Consider the following 18241-nt stretch of genomic DNA (forward strand, 5'->3'; position numbering starts at 1 on the left):
TTTTCATGAGGTTCTCAGATTAGCTTTAACTGCGCTGGAGCTCTCAAGTAGGAAAGCATCTTAACTCTGGAAAGATCAGCAAAAGGAAAAAAAAAAAAAAACCACACGTTTAGTGACAATCTTACAAGTATGTACTTAATCAGATTCAACCCATGCCCACGAGTTTTTTGAGCTACTAAGAGCGCTGGCTTTCCTCTCTGGTATTATCAGTGGGGGAAAAAAAAGAAAAAAAACCACCAAGAACCTAAACCAAAAATAAGAGCACAAAAAATAGCAAGCAACTCAACAAAACAATTGAAAGCTTTTATTGTGATACCTCAAGATACAATATAGTGAAACAACAAATGATGTACAGTATTGCTAGGACAAAACAGCAACACAGCCATGTCACCTGTAAAAGAAAGCACTGTAAGGAGTTTGAGGAACCACGAGGCACAGCTCAGCGCCGCCCGATGGCTCGTGCTTGAGGGCTGAAACCATTTCCAGCAGTCCTTTTGGAAGGAAGCTCTGCAGCCCCCGCTCCTTTCACAGAAGTGCTCAGAGCGCTTGTTGGCTCAACGCGAGTCTAAATGAAGTACAACAGAACGTCCAAAAAGTTTAACAATTTGTCAGCTTCTTCCACTCATCTCCATTAGCAAAGAATGGAGATGTCAGGCGTTTGGTCTGTGACTCTCCAGGGCGCTGCTGTTGCCCTCTGACTGCTGAGATGACGTGCAGAAACAGCTCTGTACAGGCACTGCTCAGAGGAAGCATCACGTGCACCGAGATGGGACACAGCACTGAGGAGCTCCTGCACTGCTGGTACACTGGGAAGAGCTACAGATGAGTTTGGTTTATGGGCACAGCGATGACTTCCTCAGCACTTCTGAGATCAGATCTAAATTTAAAGAAATTTCATCAACTGTATTCCCTCTCTGCTCCTGCAGATTCCCAGAGACTGCAAGCACAAGGGGTGCACTGCTCACACTGACACCTGTAGGCCTTGCTAGTGTGAAGCTAAGACTGAATGACAGCACAGTTGATACAGTTTGTCATTGTACAGCTTGCAACCACCAAAGGAGAAGAGCCATTTGAACTGGCAGATACAATTTAGATGAGTAAATTGCTAAGAGCACGCAGCAATAGTGGTTAGACTGATGGGTTGGCAATCCCTCACTAAGTTCTGCAGCTTAAGTCACAGCAAATTTGCAACTGAACTGAAATTTTCGCCCCTCCTTAATCAAAGGGGTGGTTGGGGGACCAGAGAGCATTCTGGTGCTCGCAATCAGTCCTGGAACACCTTTGTTCCAGCCATTATTTTGGACCAAGACTGGAAGCATGGTCACATCACAGCCATGTGATTAATTACTTTCTGACTGACACAGCTTGAGCATTTCAGAGGAAGAAAGCTTTCAATACGTGTACATTTCTGCTAGCAAATTCCTATGCATCCCAATGAACATTTCTTCTAAGCCAGCTCATAGTCAGTTCATTTGGTCCAAGAAAGAGCCAGCAAGAGTCAAAGGTTCACAAAAGCTTTTTGTTACAGTTTGTAAAAAACAAAATACAAAATAAATGTTAAGACCAACAATAAAAATAACCAGTACAAGTAACAAAAGTGCTCAAGTTGGAGGGGAAGTAAACTTGCTGAGAGCAAACACATACAAACTTTAAATATAATCTTTAATATATTACAAAAATTGGTTAGAGGGGAAATGCTTTAGTAAAATGTTTTTTCAAGTAAGTTTATTTTTCTGTCAAATGACTGCTGGAGGGGTCAGTGACCAGACTGACCTCTTCACATCAGCCAGCAGCCATTGCTATCTGGATTCTACTTTCACCAAAACCAATAACAAGAACACTCTACATCTTTACCGGGGAGAAAATAATCACTGACATTGCCCAAGCAACACAAGAAGAAAAATTCACATGTTCTCTCAATAGAATGAATCCAACCGACCGTTACACGGCAGCATGAAATAGCAATTCTGTGTTAGTTCTACTCCTAAGCATCCACTCTTAAAAGACCAAAAAGAACACTGCTTTGTTTGGTTCTCTTAAAAGCCACAAAAGTCACATTTATTTCATTAACTCTTTATGCCAGTAGTGTGAAGCTCTATGTGCTAAAAGCACTCGATCAAGTCTCAACCTTTGGCATCAAAGTTAATTAAGGTTTTGGTGAAAAAGTCCAGTCTAAAATATAAACAATGCACTGAAGAAAGAGGTTGAATTTCTAAATAAGAATCGGACTGTCCTACAGACAGGATTAACTAAGAGCCAACCCCCGATTTTACAGAGAAAAATCTTTAATGCTTTACATACTTCCTCTAATTTCAACTCTCTACTGAAAAGCAGCTATTACTTTTGCCTTCAGTCCAGTGTACTTCAGCAAGCCTGCAGCCAGGAAATACAAGAAGCTCAAAGATGCACAAACTTCACGTAAGCGCCTTCACAACTACTAACATTACAACTGGACTTTGAAGCCAACACAAACTTCTGCAGATAGAAGTTTTAGTGCTGCTTTTGTTGTTGTTTTGGCAACAGACATAACAGTGGAGGAAAAGTCTCAAGAACTCCAAGTCAAAAACATCAAGAAACAGGCAACACCAAAGTCCACCTTGCATCAAAGACACTGTTAAAATTAGACTTTGAAGCCTGAAACCTCATTTGTGAGCATGAAGTAGCAACAAGTAAGCCACAAAATCCAGGCAGATCGTATCACCTCAGGTGTCTGGACTGAAACCCAACAGCTTCAACTACTTCCCTAATTCCTACACTCTTAACTCACAGGTATAGATAGATCATTACAATGTCTCGAATGCAGTTTAGCCAGCCTGCAGAGAATGTTTACACATGGGAGAATTCTCTTCTCACTCCTCTCCACAAGGACTGGAAGGCTGGTTTTGAAGATCTGTATTGCCCCTACCCACTGGCATATTTTTTCATGCATGACAAAATTTCTAAAGTGCAGCAGAATTCAGAAAGCCTAGAGATTCCCAAAAACATGACAGCAGCAACGGCACCTCGGCCTGAACTGTGCAGGTGCCATATTAGAAATGTTTTTGAAAGAGAATGATTTCGTATTGCAAGGCTTCTCTCTTGTTCAGGTCTGGTCTTCACATAGTGTTAAAAGATTTTTTCCCCAAACACGTTGTCCACGAGCATTAGGAGGATTAGAACTCAAACAGTCTTCAGAGGCTGTTCAGCTTGAAAACAAAGTCAGCAAATTCACGTAGAGCATTTCTTTAAAAGTTGAGAATGTGCATGCACAAACACCAACATCTAATAGCATACATACACCTTCGAGGAGATTCTCTTATTAACTCGTTCCAGTTAAGAAATAGTGGGAGATCAAAAGAGAGGGTAAGTTTCATATAAATTTTTATTATAAAAACGTTCCTGGGGATGATTCAGCCAGCAAACCAAGAAACCCCTTCCCCCCGCCCTCAAATTTTAAAAACTACCTTGTTAATTTGTTTTATGAAAAAATGAGTCCAACTCCCTTCCCTCCTGTTACCGCCTCTTTCTACATGCACTATTCTAATTTTCATCTCATAGGCTCTGACCATTTCACATAAAAATAAATATTTTTGTTCAAACGTAGCAGAAGAATACTCCAACGAGTTTCCTTGATATCAACCTCTTTGTCCAGTGCATTAGGACTACACAGTCACATGGAACCAGCCACAGAACTCTATCAATGCACAAGTCCCTGTTACTGGCAAAGGTACAGTACCAATTTTTTTTAATACACCAACTAATTTTTTCCCAAAATAGAAGATGCATATATTTTCTGTTTTTGTTTTTTATCTTGCAAGCTACACTTTACAAACTTCCTATCCTGGGAACTCCTCAGGGGATGTGCTGGTCTGAGTTGAATGCGTTCTACAGCATTATTGATTTAAAATCCTTCTCAGGTATTTCATTAAGGTACCAAACCTCTAGCATTACTCATCCTAACAACTGAAGATCTGCTCATTCCAGTCAGTGCAACTGAAATACTCTTGAACTGAGCACTGCACCTGTAACCAGCTCACCTACAAGATGTACTCAGGTTGTGGTACACTCAAATTTTAAAAAGAAGTTCGTAACTACAATACTGCATCCCCTGCGCTGCCAACACATCAGAAATTGCTACATGTAAGAAATTTGCACCCCATCCCATACATTCTTTCAGACATCTCAGATATAGAAGTTCTATAGGATCGGAGTGTAGGTGTTTAGGCAAGGAGCATGCACAGCAGAAGGTAGCATTAAAGGCATAGGTCAAAGACAGATGCTAGCCAGTAAAATCCATTTTCAATTAGTGAACTGTTTCTCGTTTGAGAGAGTTTAGAAAAAGGTCATCCAAAATGTTCCAAAACAACTGTTCACACAATAATACACGTACAAAAAAGGGGAACTTACACAAGGAGAAAAGGCAAACATGGCCTGAAATAGCCACTTACACTACACTACTCATCTGTGAGGTTTCAGAGTTCAGTGATACTCTCAGGGCCACTCTAGCCAAGCTCTTCCTTTACTTTGCATTAGTCTTTGTAAAACGTCCCACAGAGTATTGTCCAAACAGAAGGAAAAAGGTTATGATTCACTCCCAGCCATTGTCTTTTATCATGTGGGCAAGTTCAATGATGAATTTTCCTTCTTTGTATTTCTGACTACTCTCAAAAGCATGTTCCTAGACAGGAAGAAAAAAAAAATGAAATCAAGATACTGAAATAAGGTGGGGAAATACAGCATTTAAACATCAAATTTGCATTAAAAACACAAGTTAGATAAACAACTTCAAAAACTGAAGATGCTAATGCAAGTTTTTTTCCTCTGTATTTATTCTCTCCTTCCTGAGTGAACTACAAGTTTTCCAAATGGCGACTTGTTCTTGTTTTGCATTTATTTCTAGGCATATCCTTACCTCTACATCTTAAGGTCACAGCGTGAGGTTAATATTAGATATCAGAAAATACATTTCATTAGAACCCTACTTACAACATCCATGATCTAACATTCTCAGTGTTTTCTGTGTTACAGAACGTTCCAAAGCCAGAATCAAGTTCATGTTACTTGTGAGCAACAAAAAAGTTTGCTGCCATTATCACATCAGATGTTTCTGCTGTATGAACCGACTTTTTAAATCAAGACCATTAAGACCCATTTTGTCAATTTCTGCCATCTGTTTTAGAATACACTGTGTGTAACACTGGAAAGCAGCCATTACAGCAGTATTGCATAGCTGCAATAACACCGATACCTCATGCTAGTTTTGCTGTCATCCAAACAGTCATCTGTTGCAGCATTCCAGTAGATGTAAGGAAGCAAAAGTACGTTTTTGTCAGCTGTATGTGAAAAGTAACATCAACTAAATATCTAGGCTGCTCAAGTACTTGTGCTTGAACCGAGCAAAGCCAGAAATACATTGCTTACATATTTCCATCCAAGAGTGGTTTTACAGTTTTCACAATAGATATCTGCCACAGCATGTAAACCTGTCAGAAGGACTCTCTCCTCTGCTGGACCACAGCCCACATTTACCCTGGGAAGAAAAAAAAATAGAAAGGACTCCACGTTAACTGCAGAAGAGCACTTTCCTTATCTGCCATTCCCCTTTTCTCAAGAAGACAAAAACAATGTTTGAGTTCTGATTTCTGTTTTTGAAGTTATTTGCCTCAACCTCACACTGCCAGTTATGCCCACTTACGCCCATCAGCAACCTGCTAAACAGCAAAACCTTTTAAGAACAGACCAGAAAGCAGTAACTGAAGACCCCTCCAATTTTGTGCTTTTCTTCAGAAAAGAGCGTGTGACCTTGACTCTGATGGTCTGCATCAGTGCATCAGCACCACTATTGGAATTGAGAACAAACTCCAGAACAGCAGCAAGGAAAAAGGCTCAAAATCTCCTTGCCACAGAGCAGCAGACTGAGTCACGATGAACAGACAGAACTACAGAAACAAATCATCCCATGAAGTACTGCATCAGAATACTTCATGAACATGAGTCTGTGCAGAAAAGATTGGGCAAGACTAAACCAAGTTTTTAGATATTATGAAAGGACAAAACATTGCCATTTTTGCTGTTCTATTGTCAGAGTCACAGTCTGAAGTCTTCACTAAACAGCTACAAATAAGGAGTTTGCAGTTAGAGTTCCATTATCTTGACCTAAAATACACCAAGGCATTTAATTGCATTTCTTTTTCCAGAAATGCTGCAACATAATCAGCTGCTATAAAAATAAAGACAAAAATTCCATCTGCTGTACTATAAACTCAAAATACATCCATTAGCAAATTCAAAGAACTCCCCCTTATCTTACGATAAGGGTGCATCCTAAAAGTGCCAAATTGCAGATACCTTTGGCCTCTAGCAGGTCTGCAATATTCAAGGTCACTTACGATGTACAAAGTACTGGAACATTAACCTGTAAATGCATCTATCACAGGAGACAGAAAATGTTAGACAGCAAAGTCGTCCAAAGTAAAATCACAGTCGTGCAAGACTCTCTGATTTCTGGATTATCTCAGAATGGCAACTTCTGCTCAATATGCTAGCCTTACTTACACAAAAGGAACTTCTCCTTAACTCTGCTCTCTAAACTCTCAGCCATTTGCAGGACTACTTGAACTGTAAGAAATTAATATCTGCATTGGAGTGTTCATCAGCTCAGTGGCTCTTTAATAACCATTGCCAGTGAGTAAAGAAAGCTTCTAAAAAGAACAGGACAAAGTGAACTTAAGCAAATTGCTATTGTTTTCTGCTTATGAAGCATACAAAAAAATACTGTCTGTAGGTAGTGTGCATAACTGTAACAGCATACTTACACAGAATTAAAGAGGTAGGCTCGTCCCTGGCTTCCCTGGAAGGACTGCATTTAAAAAAGACAACATTGGATTTGTTAAAGAAAAAACAGTAATACTGAGCTGCATTTAAAAAAAAAAAAAAAACAAAAAAAAACAAAAAAAAAAATCCTTTCCCCTCTTCCCCCTCCCCCCCAGTTTTCTTTACCTATCTTAGTATATCACAGAAAGTTAATCATTTTGCCCACGTTTGTTCTGAAATGCTTCAAAAACCCTTGAAGTACTGGTATTGAAGATCAAACACCAACTCTTCTGAAAGCCACAGTACAGCAACATGGGAAGTTCTTGGAAACAAAAGCTACTTTAAGAATTGGGTTGTAGTAACAAAGCAAAAACCACAGGCAGAATGTCCACCCTGCAATGGATGCCTCCTCTGACACTTATTCACAGTGACACGACCAGAAGGCATCTGACATCAAACCAGATGATATTGTGCTAATTTAATGATTAGCAACAGCCAGCAACTGTCACATCTTGACCGCTGACTCAGAACGGTGCACAAAAAGCATAGAAGGGAAAATGGTACATGGAAGAGCTAAGTGTTCAGCTGAAGCCACACTACATACAGCACCCAAGGAAACCACCACTGATTGCTGTATGCAGCACCAGCAGCACTGCAGCTACACGCAGACTTCAGCTACCCATAAAATCTCCCTTTAAAATGAGAAATTCTACCGAGCAGCTTACAGTGCTGATATTTAACTAGTTAAAAGGCAAGGAAATCTCAATTGTTTAGAATACTGATTTTTTTTAATTTGATCACAGCAAAGATGAGAGAAAAGGTACACTGTCCCGTACCCAGAATTGCAAGTCTGGCTTTTTGAAAAGTAAGGGAAAAAAAAAAAAGTTAATGCCATGCAGTGAAAGGTAAAACTGCTGAGGACAGCCTGAGCAGCTCTGCCAGAAAGTAATCCTGACACCTCCATTAAGAGCAAAACACAGCACCGGCCCCGAGATGCTTAAAACTTGAAGCTGGCAGAATGGTGCAGATCCTGCAGTCCGTGGCTTCCACAGAATAAGCAGCACTCAAGTTTAGAGCTGTGTCCCACAGTCAGTGCGGAAACAAAGCATGCTTACTGCAGATGAAAACAGAATCTATTGCCATACATGCTATTAAAAAAGCTTTGCTAACAAAGGAGGAACCATTCTGAGTCAGCTTCAAGCCAAGTCAGAGAAAACTGCAGTTGAGCAATCAAAATTTTCTTATAAAGCAAACAAAATGCTTTGAAGGCCCTCCTAACCATAAAGAATTAAACCTGCACTACAACCTAGAATCACAGCACTTCCTTGTTTCACACATCTGAAATTAAAGAAACTTTCAGAACCTTTTTGTAACAGCTTTCAGTGTTTGTTTCCTAATTGCATTTCACTTCTTAAGCCGAAGGACAACTACACACTGAACGATGACCATTATTTTTCCCTGTTACAACACTGTACAAATTCAGCTGCTAGGAAGTTGCAGCTATTTCTCCTTCCTTTATATGCATTGTTGTTTTTTAATTACAATTCAAAATGTTCTCCAAATTACACCAGGATCCAATGCACCCCCAGTCAAATGAGCCGCGCTCTGCCCCCTGCAGCCCCTGTTCACATGCATGCAATTGGTGTGCATGAAATTGCACGTTGATTTTTTTTTTGGCTGGTCCTACAGAATCACACCTTAAGCTACACATACCATCCTCAAAGGCCCCAGCTAGCTGCTAAAGAAAAGAAAAAAGGCTCCAGAACAAATTAACAGCCAGGAGACCTTTCATACTCTGTTTTTCTGCCAAGTTTGTGTTTAGTCTTGACTTGGTGTGACTTAGCATCACCTAATAAACACTCTCCTGACCCTGCATTTAGGAGGACAGCAGTAACATGCCAGCAATAGCAGAAAAGCAGCCCTTCCCCTCTTCTTCCATATACTGCACAAAATTCTAATCAAGAAAAATACAAACTGCGACTTTAGAAGTGTTTTGTTCTTTTATTTTGATATATTTTTCAAAATATTTTTCAATTTTTTTTATTTTTACTTTTTTTTTTTTTTACCCTGAACACACCATACTCTTCTAGGCTTTTCCCCCTTCTCTCAGAAACAGCCATTCCTAATTTTCTGGACGATGCATTTTTCTGAAGGAAGACAAAACAGAACTTTTCCCCATGACAGCAGTTCTGGAAAAGAAAAGCTCATCCTGAGAAATTCCTCCATTTCCTCCTTCTCTTGGTCTCCTGTTAGCAGAGTCTGAGTGATGGACTGATACCATCTTCCTCACCTGTATACACGATTAGAGCCTAAATTCAGTATTTACATGCCATACAACTGTTTTGCTGTCCAACCAGAAGAGTGAGTTACTCCATCTTCACATCAGTAGGAGATGACTTGGAACAACCTGTGACAGCTTGCTTTGCTGTGTTCTCAAATACCAAACTTGGGTATGATCAATTCACAGCAGTCTTCCCTTAAAATCAGTGTCCTACCACAAGATCAACTGAGCATTCAGTGCTCTGCAATTCATCCATGCAGAACTTCTATGCACTGACTGAAGTAAAAGCACTGGAAAGATGCAAGTCTTGAAACTCCTGGGCCTTGTCATTTTTCTAATCCAGTTCTCCATTTGTCAGAGCTGAGCTGTCACACTTTTCTGTTCACATGGATAGCTAAGGAGTTTGTTTTTACTGAAAGCTGTATTCAAACAGCACAAAAAGGCACACATCTGTCACATAACACACACTTGATCAGACAGTACTGATGAACAAATAGGGCTCCCATCCACTAATGGGCATAAGAAAGGTTTATGATCAGAATTCTACCTCTTGCTGCATCCTGTAAGTAGGCACAGCTCACAGTGGCAGCTGAACTGCTTGCTAAGCTTGTAACCTGGCTAAAAAGAGAGTATTTTGCACAAACAGACTGATTTTATTCTGCACAAACATCTGTTTTCACCAGCATCAAGTTTCTCACACTCAACACTGTACAGTTCATACTGATACAAAAGGTAAGAGGCTGACAGGTTAAGCTCCTCATGTCAGCTCCTCCAAGCAAATGGAAGAGAAGGGAGCACCTTAAATGGCAGTGCAAGGACTGGCAGGCACAACTGTTCCAGCCAGGCTCCAGACAAACCGCTTTTCTGAAGAGCAAACATCACCTATGCAAACGCAGACTTCAAAATACCTCTTCAGCACTTCCTGGACTACTACACAAATCCTAACAAAGCAGAATGCTCTGTTACAACTGTCATTATCCTGAGTATGCGCCTCACCCAGGAGAGATGAATTAGAAGACAGCAGCAGGTGTGATCAGCTGTCATCAATAACAACTCAGAGCAATCACAGTTGTTACTTACAAGCTGGGCAATTTACCAGTTTAACCAAAATTCTCATTTAAAACAAATCTGCTTTGCATCTGGCTTTTGATGGTCCTCAGTTAGTAGCACAGCATTGATTTAATGAGTTGCTCCTTCCCTAGAAAATCTACATGTCTAGTTCTACAGGCAGAAGCTTAATGCTCTTGCAGCCCTATTTCAGCTAAGCTGGAAGTATCTACAATGCCTGATATCGTAAGAAAAACTGTGCTTAGGAACTACACTAAGGTCAACTGTAGCAACTGTTTGGTATTATGACTTTTTTCAGTCATTTAACACAACTGTTGTCAATTCATTTTGTAGTCAAGAAGGTTTAGAGATGTTTTGCTTACACACTAGTACATACCTGCAGAAATAGGTACAAGCTATGCTTCTAAGTTAAACAGTAATTAGCTCCAACAGCACGATTAGCTGCTTCACCCAGAAGAAAAGGAACTACCAGTTAAACAGAACATGCATTTATTGCTCTAAGGCATACCTACAAACGTGGGTGGGGGAAGGGGAGCTACTAAAAAGCTCATAATGTAATTAATCATTCCTTGCAGACAGGATTAGATTAGATGCTTCACTGAAAATACCTGAACTGCTACCTTAGCGTGTATTAAAAGGCATGGCAGGCATTAGCATAAGCCAGTGAGAATGGCATGAGCAGTGCCTTCCTTAAGCAAAGCTTGCAAGCTAACCATAACACTGGAAAAAAAAGAAACTAAAGGACAGCAAGGAGTTGTTTCGTTTGTGCCTCATTTGGAAGGGCTTCCTTTCATTTGCTGGATCTCACATCGCAAGTGAAGACAGACCCTCCATTACTATATTAAACATACACCCAAGTCAAATAATTATTACTCAGTAATAAAAACAGCATCGTTGGCACACATCAGAAACGTGCAAGTGCTCTGATACCTGAACAGTACCAGGCTACAGACTGCAGGGCTCTTTTGCCACTTTGGGATTTTAAAAGAAAATGATGCAACATAATGCAACATAAGACACAGATTAAACAATTATCAAGGCAGAAAAAAAACTTGCTCCATTTACTATTTCTCTCAGATCATCTCTCAGATCCATCTCTGCAATACTGCAGATAAGACAGTGCTTTCAGCTACTTGCCAGGCAAGACCTGAGTGATTGCATGACACTGTGATGTTAAAGAAACCAGGATTAAATTAGAATCCTCATCCAAAACTTCCCGGATCTATCAGAGCAAGTTTTTAGGAAGATCTCCACGTGCTTTTCATTTCAAGTTCTAAATATTTGAAGTTATTTTTAGAGCTGTAACATCAGGACGTTTGTTACTCAGCATTCTCCTGACCCAGGCTCTCAAGCCACTGGAGGCAGCCAGTGTGTGCAGTAACTGCAGCAATTCAGTCAGCATACAAAAACCTGAAGTCCTCTGAAAGAAGAGCTTCCTATTAAATGTGTTTAGAAATACATTTAGAAGATGAATCTGTATCTTAAGAGATACAGCTAGCAAAGTTGATTCTTCCAGTATGCATCTGAAATTCAATAATGCAACCCCTCCCTACTGTTTGTCGGTGAAGAATGAAGCTTGTAGGTTAGACTCAAGGCAAGACAGAAACAAGTGGAATTCAAACATTCATGTCACTATCTGCAAATTCCCCATGTTTCCACTGATCCTAAAAAGAAATAAGTTTTTTCCACAGTGATTGTTCTATGAGCCTTCTCCCATTTCATAGTTTCCTCATTCTATTTAAGACAAGGAGCCAGCTCACTGTTCCTTATTCAAGAAGTTAAATTCACAGTTCTATGCCTCATACATGTACTGAATTGAGGGAAATAATTGCTTAGGAGACTAAAACAAAGGCGGAGCAGAAGAGTAAGCAACATAGCAGTCCAAAACAGTCACCAATTTTACTATGAGTCAAAACGTTGTCCTGATATGCAAGTGAAGATTGAAAGTGTTACTAACACAAAAGACAACGGAGAAAGTACTTTGTGATAACAATCCAAGGGTGAGTGCACAAGCATACTTTCTTCCCACCCAAAGAAAACCTCAGCTGAAGGGGCAGCTCACTCCCATCTCTTTAGCAGTACCAGACCGCTGCTGCTAAAAACAGGCAGAGAAAGTCAGTTACAAAGGTACTAAAAATTTTATCCTGCAAAAGAACTATACAAAAAGCACGAATATGAAGATGTCTGAAGAGCAGCTGTTACCTCCAGATACCACTAAGAGCAAATCCATCAAACTTATTTTGAAGCAAAAAAACAAACCAGCCCCTTAGGTATTTTCCCCAAACTTCAGGTTTTCCTATGCATTCTGCACATTACAAATCTTGGTCTCTCCCAGCAACAGGTTAAGGACAGGCCGAGCCCATTTCAACAATTCACATATCTTCCAAGTTTAGACAGTCAAATGTTCTGAATATATCATTAATTGTATTCTTTAGGGACTGGTATAGAGCAGAAAGTGTTTACAGATGACATAACGAGTGGAACATTCTGGATACAGCAAGTTCTGTGACCATGGGTCAAATAACCTTTACCTGGAATAACCAGAACATTTCCCTCCTGAAATCCATGCTTTCTTCCAGTAGTTCTCCTTAGACTTCTGAAATACAACATCTCACAGGTAATACCTACCTGACAGCAGATGGAGGCTGCAAGTATGAGAATATGTCACTAAGGGACATATATCTAAGTTTCCAGAACGTATCTAGTCCTCAGTACGCAACACCTATGACCCAGGAGTGAACCCAGGAAAGATGCTTTGAAGCGTGCACTGAATTTGCATCCCTTATCTACTGGGAGCCTTGACACAAGGGGAGCCAATTTGCTTGAGAAATTATTTGTGAAGCCCATAAACAACCACTTGCCTTGGAGATCAATTCATCGTGATTGGCCAGGTGGGCTCTGCAGTGGATGCAGCTGTAGGTTCGATGACAGTTCGGCAGGTAAGCCTGGAACGTTTTTGATTTTGTCATTTTCACCATTTCTGCTGGTGGCTCCTCACTCAGCTCAGGGCTGGCACTTGAAGAATTACAACTTTGCTGAACTCGCTGACAAAAGAAACACTGGAATATGCAAGCAAAAGCCGTTGTTGTTCTGGAGTGTGTGTGGCACTTTCCACACAAATGACAGAAGAGAAACAGTCACAACCTGTAGGCAAAAAGAGCAGAAAGTTACCAGCTTTACAGAGGCACAGTAAGCTTGTTGCTCAACAATACTAGGCACTAAACTAAGGGTTATTTAAGAGCAAATGTCTGGCTGTGCTACAGTCATCTTTCTTCAGGGAAGCTGTTCAACTCTTCAATTTAACAGAGCAACAAGCAGCTTCTGTTCCACCAGTGGCTTCTATTCCACCCCATTTCCAGTGAAGGAGATACAAATGTAGAAATACTTTCTATAACACATCAGGTATGCTCCAAGAAATGCATGCAGCAGTTACAACAACAAGGCAGGGGACCAGAAAATCATTTATCTAAGTCAGCAGCGGGCTCCAACAGAACAAGTGACAAGGTATCCTGGAAAACTCTCGCTACGACCAGCAATAGACAAACAGCAGACACCTGCAGGAGCCCTGCTACACCTCCTCCGGCTGCTGCCACCCTTGCCAAGAGCTGCGCATCCTCCCCACCCCTGTGCAGGACGTGCCTTTAGACAAAGTCCTTTTTGACAACTGCCCTGACATTATTAATGGTTACTACTGAAGCCATCCAGAGGGTAAAAGCTGAACTCAAAGAATATACACAACTGCTTTCTTAAGCCTTGGGGTACCTTTAAGAAAAATTACACACATAAACAGAAGGCCAGGCCTTCCTGCTGAGCTGGAAACCCTTTTAAAGCCCTGCCTGAAAATCACAGATTCTAAATATTCATAACATCCACTGATCTGCCAGAGGGCATCAGCCAGCACGCAATGTGTGTCAGGCTAATGAGTAACCCAAACACGAACACAGCACAGCACTTATGTCACCAGCTATCAGGTGACTGGCAGAGTAGGTCAATAGCACAGGCACAGCAATGAAAGTGGCATGGAGAATTTACAGCACTGACGCAGCTGTTGAAATGGACACACAAAACACTTATCAGCTGTGAACTGCACACAGTGCAGAGTTAACCACTATTCCAGCACTGCTAGCACAAAGAAAAATAACAAAAGCCACAAATTAGGAACTGTTTATAGGAAGCTGTCACTGCGCTTCTAAAGAAGTCCTGAGAAAGTGACCCATACAGTAGGCTCAGCACACAGGAGCTACAGCCAAAGTTAAGGCAGCAAGAGATGACTCTCCACAACAACCAGAGGACTAAGAGGCCTTCTTAAAAAAGGCAATGGTAAAGACAGAGATAAAACTACAGGAACGGACACGTAGGAGAACACATGCAGTGCACAAACACAGAGCAACGGGAACAAACCGCCTTCCAAAGCACGAATCCACAGGTCAGAAGGACAGCCATCGAAATGTTAAGGGATACGACAACAGGTTTGAGACATTCACCCAGTTAGCACAAAGGGCAGACCTTAATTATTAATTAGGGAAAATTTAAAGAAATATGGCCTCATCTTGGGAGAACAGGCATCCAATTAGAACTGCAATGGAAAGACCGCTGCACAGCACGTGCAGACAACAGCTGGCTTCTGTAAGACAGCAGGCACTGCCCTGACAGCGGGACAGTGACAGAACACAGCGCTGGGAGCTGAGTGAAGCCCCCCTGGATTCCCTCCCTGAATTCCGGTCGCACTCAGCCCGGTTTCCATGACAACGTTAGGCAGAGATGCTGTTTAGCCGCACAGAAAAGGAACAAAATCAGACAGGGTTTCAGGACGACAGACGCCACACGCAATGATATTTTGATTCCGACTCTTCAGATCAGCACACACCGTGAGTCCAGCGCCTGCAGAAGTTCAGCCAGCAAAACAAAGACTTTCGCGTAGGGCGTTCTGAAGAACGCTTCCAGTCCGCGGTTCGGAAGGCAAAGGCGGGGACTCGCGGCGCCCCCGCCAGCGCTCCCACCCGGCGCGGGGCGCCCCGCCGCCTCGGCCCCGCCCCGTGACGTCACGCGGGGCGTGGTCTGTGGGCCCGGGGGCGGAGCCGGGCCGTCCCGCGCGGCTCCCGGATGTGTAAACAAACACCCGCGAGCGTGGCGGGGGGGCGGCGGCGCGGGGATCGAAGCGGAGGGCGGGGGGAGGCGAGAGCGCAAAGCCCGCCGAGATGCTGACGTTCCTCGGCGGCCCGCGCCGGGCTAAAAGGAGCGCTACGAAATCGCCGCCGTCCGGAAACCGACTGCAGGGAAACGGCGCAACGGAGACGGCTCTCGGCGAGGCAGAGCAGCTCCGACTGCCAGACTCCCCCCGCCCCAAGGATGACGGCCCCGGCAAGCTCCGTCCCGGCCACGGGCGGCCCCGCACCAGCGCCGCTTCGCCCCCCGTTATGTAAAGTGCCGCCCCGCAGCGGGAGCCGCGGGCGAGCGGCGCTGCCGTCACTTCCAGGCGCTATAAATAGCGCCGCGCCGCCTCCTCCCGTCCGAGCGGCCCCGGCGGCCCCCGCCCCGCGCGCACTAACCGCTGTTTCCCCCGACCCCCCCCGCTTTAGTTGCTCCCCACGCGCCGCGGCACCGGCCGTTTCCCCCCCCCCCAACCGCAGCCGTCGGCCCCGCCGCCGCCGAGCACTCACCGGCTCCGCTCCTGGCGCAGCACCGCCGCGGGCCGCGCTCCCGTAGCGGCACTGAGATGCGGACGCCACGCGGCGGACGCCGAGGGGCCCGCACCGGCCCCTCCCGCCCGGCCCGCAGCGAGGGGCAGCGAAAACAAAGGGCTGCGTGCGCGCGTGGCGGCGGCCGGGGGTCATAAGCCGGGCCGGGGGCTCGGCGCGCGTCTCCCCGCCTGAGAGCCGCGGGCCGGCCGAGGCATCCTGAGAGCCGCGCTGCGCTGCGCACCGCTCCGCGCCGCCGCCTTTGTTTTGTTTTCCCCCGGCTCGGGGGCGCTGCGGCCGTTAAACGCGCTCCCACCGCCGCCGGCAGCCAATCAGCGTGCGCGCGCGCGCGCCCTCGCTCTCCGGCCCGCCCCCCTGGGGCTCCGGAGGGGGTGGGGGGGATCCGGCGCGGCTCCGCCCCCTTCGCCTTTCTCCACAAAGCCGAGGGGCGGGGCGAGCGCCCCCACGGCCCCGCCCTCTTTGCTCCTCCTCCGCGGGTCGCTGGGCGCGTGCCGCCGGCGCCTCCGCCCCTGCCCCCGCCTCGGGCGCGAGGCGAGGTGAGGCGGGAGCGGCGCGGCGCGCGCCGGGCGCGGGCGGCCCCTGAGGGACCGCGAGGTGCGGCGGTGCGACGGCGGGAACGGAGTGTGCGTACCGCACCGCACCGCCCGCCGAGGGGTCGGAACCGCCCCTGTCAGCGCTGTGGGTGTTACAGAGACCGGAGAGTGAAGGCGGTGCAACGAGGCGAGGTAGCGCAAGCCTTCGTTCCTCTCCTGGGGCTTTGTGTCTCAGTTCCGATGACAGTAGGCAAAGCTCCGGGAGATGACAAGCGCGCGGGCTGTAGGGGTCAAAACACGGCGGTGAGGGCTAAGCGCGCCAAGCCGCCGCTGCGCAGGTCGTGCCCGCGGCATCCAGCCGCGCCTCCCGCCCGCAGCACCGCCAGCGCTTCCTGCCTGCCTTCTGTCCCTGCCTCCCCGCCCTCAGCTCTCCCTCTTCCAAGTTGTAACCGGTTTTTTGGTACTTCGCAGAATATTAAACAACTAAGATCCGTTGCAGTTCAGTTAGTGGCTATATCAACACCTCCAAACCTACGTAACTGCCATGTTATACTTTGGTTGCTGTTACGTGCTTTTCCCTTAAGTCAAATTAATGGCCATTCTTGTTGCACAGTGAAAATGAAATGCGTACTGGTGGAACGGCGTGGGGCACACAGCTGTGAAAGCACTTCCAGGTACAATTTGAATGTACCTAATGAATGTGAATTAAAATGAAACAAGAGTCCAACCCCGACTAGAGAAGCTGTTCTTTTCAGAGAAGACAAGAAGAACATGAGGGAAGAAAGGGATGTCTGTCATTCAGCGAGGACAGCAAAGGATCCTGAGAGTGGAACAATGTTTCCATTGTTTTAACACAAGCTCTGCTTCTCCACTGAAAGATCTAAATGACAAGGACACTGAGGGTTTCTTTCTCTTTGCTATTTGTTTCCCTAGTAACAAACACACAAGCTGCACTGTTAGAATACCATCTTTTTCTTCTTCTTTTTTTTTTCTCCTCCTTTTTTTCTAAACATAAAGAGATGTCAAGGATGTAGTTAGTGCCTTCAGCAGCAGGATGAGGTTGCTTATATGAACAACCTCTGATGAAGAATGGTGTGTTTGACAATATGGTATGTAGTCCACAACTACAGTGAAGCAACTTAAAAAGCACAGATAAAATTAAATACTTAAACTCAATCTCAATATACAGTTTGGATTGTAAACACTTAGGGTGAATTCTGCCTTTCACAGTGGGGCTCATCTTGATTAGCAAAGCAGATGTCGTAGTACCACTACCGAACCCTGTATTCTGTCCTGATTATATCATAAGCATATTATCCCTGGTAATTTAATGGCACTAATTTTGACAGTCTGGCAACTCTTGACTGTGTTTCTGTTGTGTGCCCTGCATCACTGTGTAATACGAGCAGGAAGGTGTCACTTTTTCTCATTAGGATTCCAATTAAGGTTATGGCCTGCAGTTCAGGAATTCATCAGGTCACAGGAATTGTAGAGACAGTGTATGGTCATTGTCCCTGTGGCTTAGCGTGTTAGAAACAGAACTGCAGGTGAGTTGTACCCCAAACCATGAGCCGTGCTGAAAACTAGGCAAACTGCAAATGTGAGGTGGAGGAAGGACTATTAAAGGCTCTAAACTGGGAAATAATTTCAGGATTGCTCCTTCCGTTGTTTCTTCAGGATATGTTAAGTCTCAAACGTTTAAAAACCACTTGGTCTAAGAATTGTAAAGCTTCATGCTCTTTGTTTTAATTGAAAGAAGACTATTGAAAGAAGATGCGCTTTTTTTTTCAAATAAAAATAATTTCCTGTATGTTTCCCTTAAATGTGTGCTTAATAATGGAAAAAATATATGTACAAAAAAAAACCCA

General features: G+C 44.2%; 1 protein-coding gene across 2 annotated transcripts; it reads right to left on the reverse strand.

Annotated features, from left to right (window-relative positions):
• Positions 1–282: 282 nt before the first annotated feature.
• Positions 283–16106, reverse strand: YPEL1 (yippee like 1). 2 transcript variants are annotated; one of them, XM_052691374.1, is made up of 5 exons: positions 15802–16106; positions 13003–13285; positions 6795–6838; positions 5401–5509; positions 283–4657 (listed from the first exon to the last, which is right to left on the reverse strand). In XM_052691374.1, the coding sequence occupies exons 2-5, from the start codon at positions 13117–13119 to the stop codon at positions 4568–4570; spliced, it is 360 nt and encodes a 119-aa protein (XP_052547334.1). In that variant the 5' UTR covers positions 13120–13285; positions 15802–16106; the 3' UTR covers positions 283–4567. The 2 variants fall into 2 exon arrangements, with proteins under 2 accessions (XP_052547334.1, XP_052547335.1); XM_052691375.1 differs by lacking the exon at positions 15802–16106 and adding an exon at positions 15009–15140.
• Between the last annotated feature and the right edge of the window lie 2135 nt (positions 16107–18241).

Source organism: Tympanuchus pallidicinctus, unplaced genomic scaffold (assembly GCF_026119805.1).
Source record: "Tympanuchus pallidicinctus isolate F22 unplaced genomic scaffold, pur_lepc_1.0 scaffold28, whole genome shotgun sequence".
NCBI classification, from domain to species: Eukaryota; Metazoa; Chordata; class Aves; order Galliformes; family Phasianidae; genus Tympanuchus; species Tympanuchus pallidicinctus.

Excerpts from the sequence above, each read along its gene's own strand:
- YPEL1 (XM_052691374.1), bottom strand. The coding sequence starts at position 13,119 with ATGGTGAAAATGACAAAATCAAAAACGTTCCAGGCTTACCTGCCGAAC. Across the intron at positions 6,839-13,002 it reads ACGATGAATTGATCTCCAAG|TCCTTCCAGGGAAGCCAGGG; the intron begins GCAAGTGGTTGT and ends TTTTAAATGCAG. Across the intron at positions 4,658-5,400 it reads CCACTCTTGGATGGAAATAT|GAACATGCTTTTGAGAGTAG; the intron begins GTAAGCAATGTA and ends CTTCCTGTCTAG.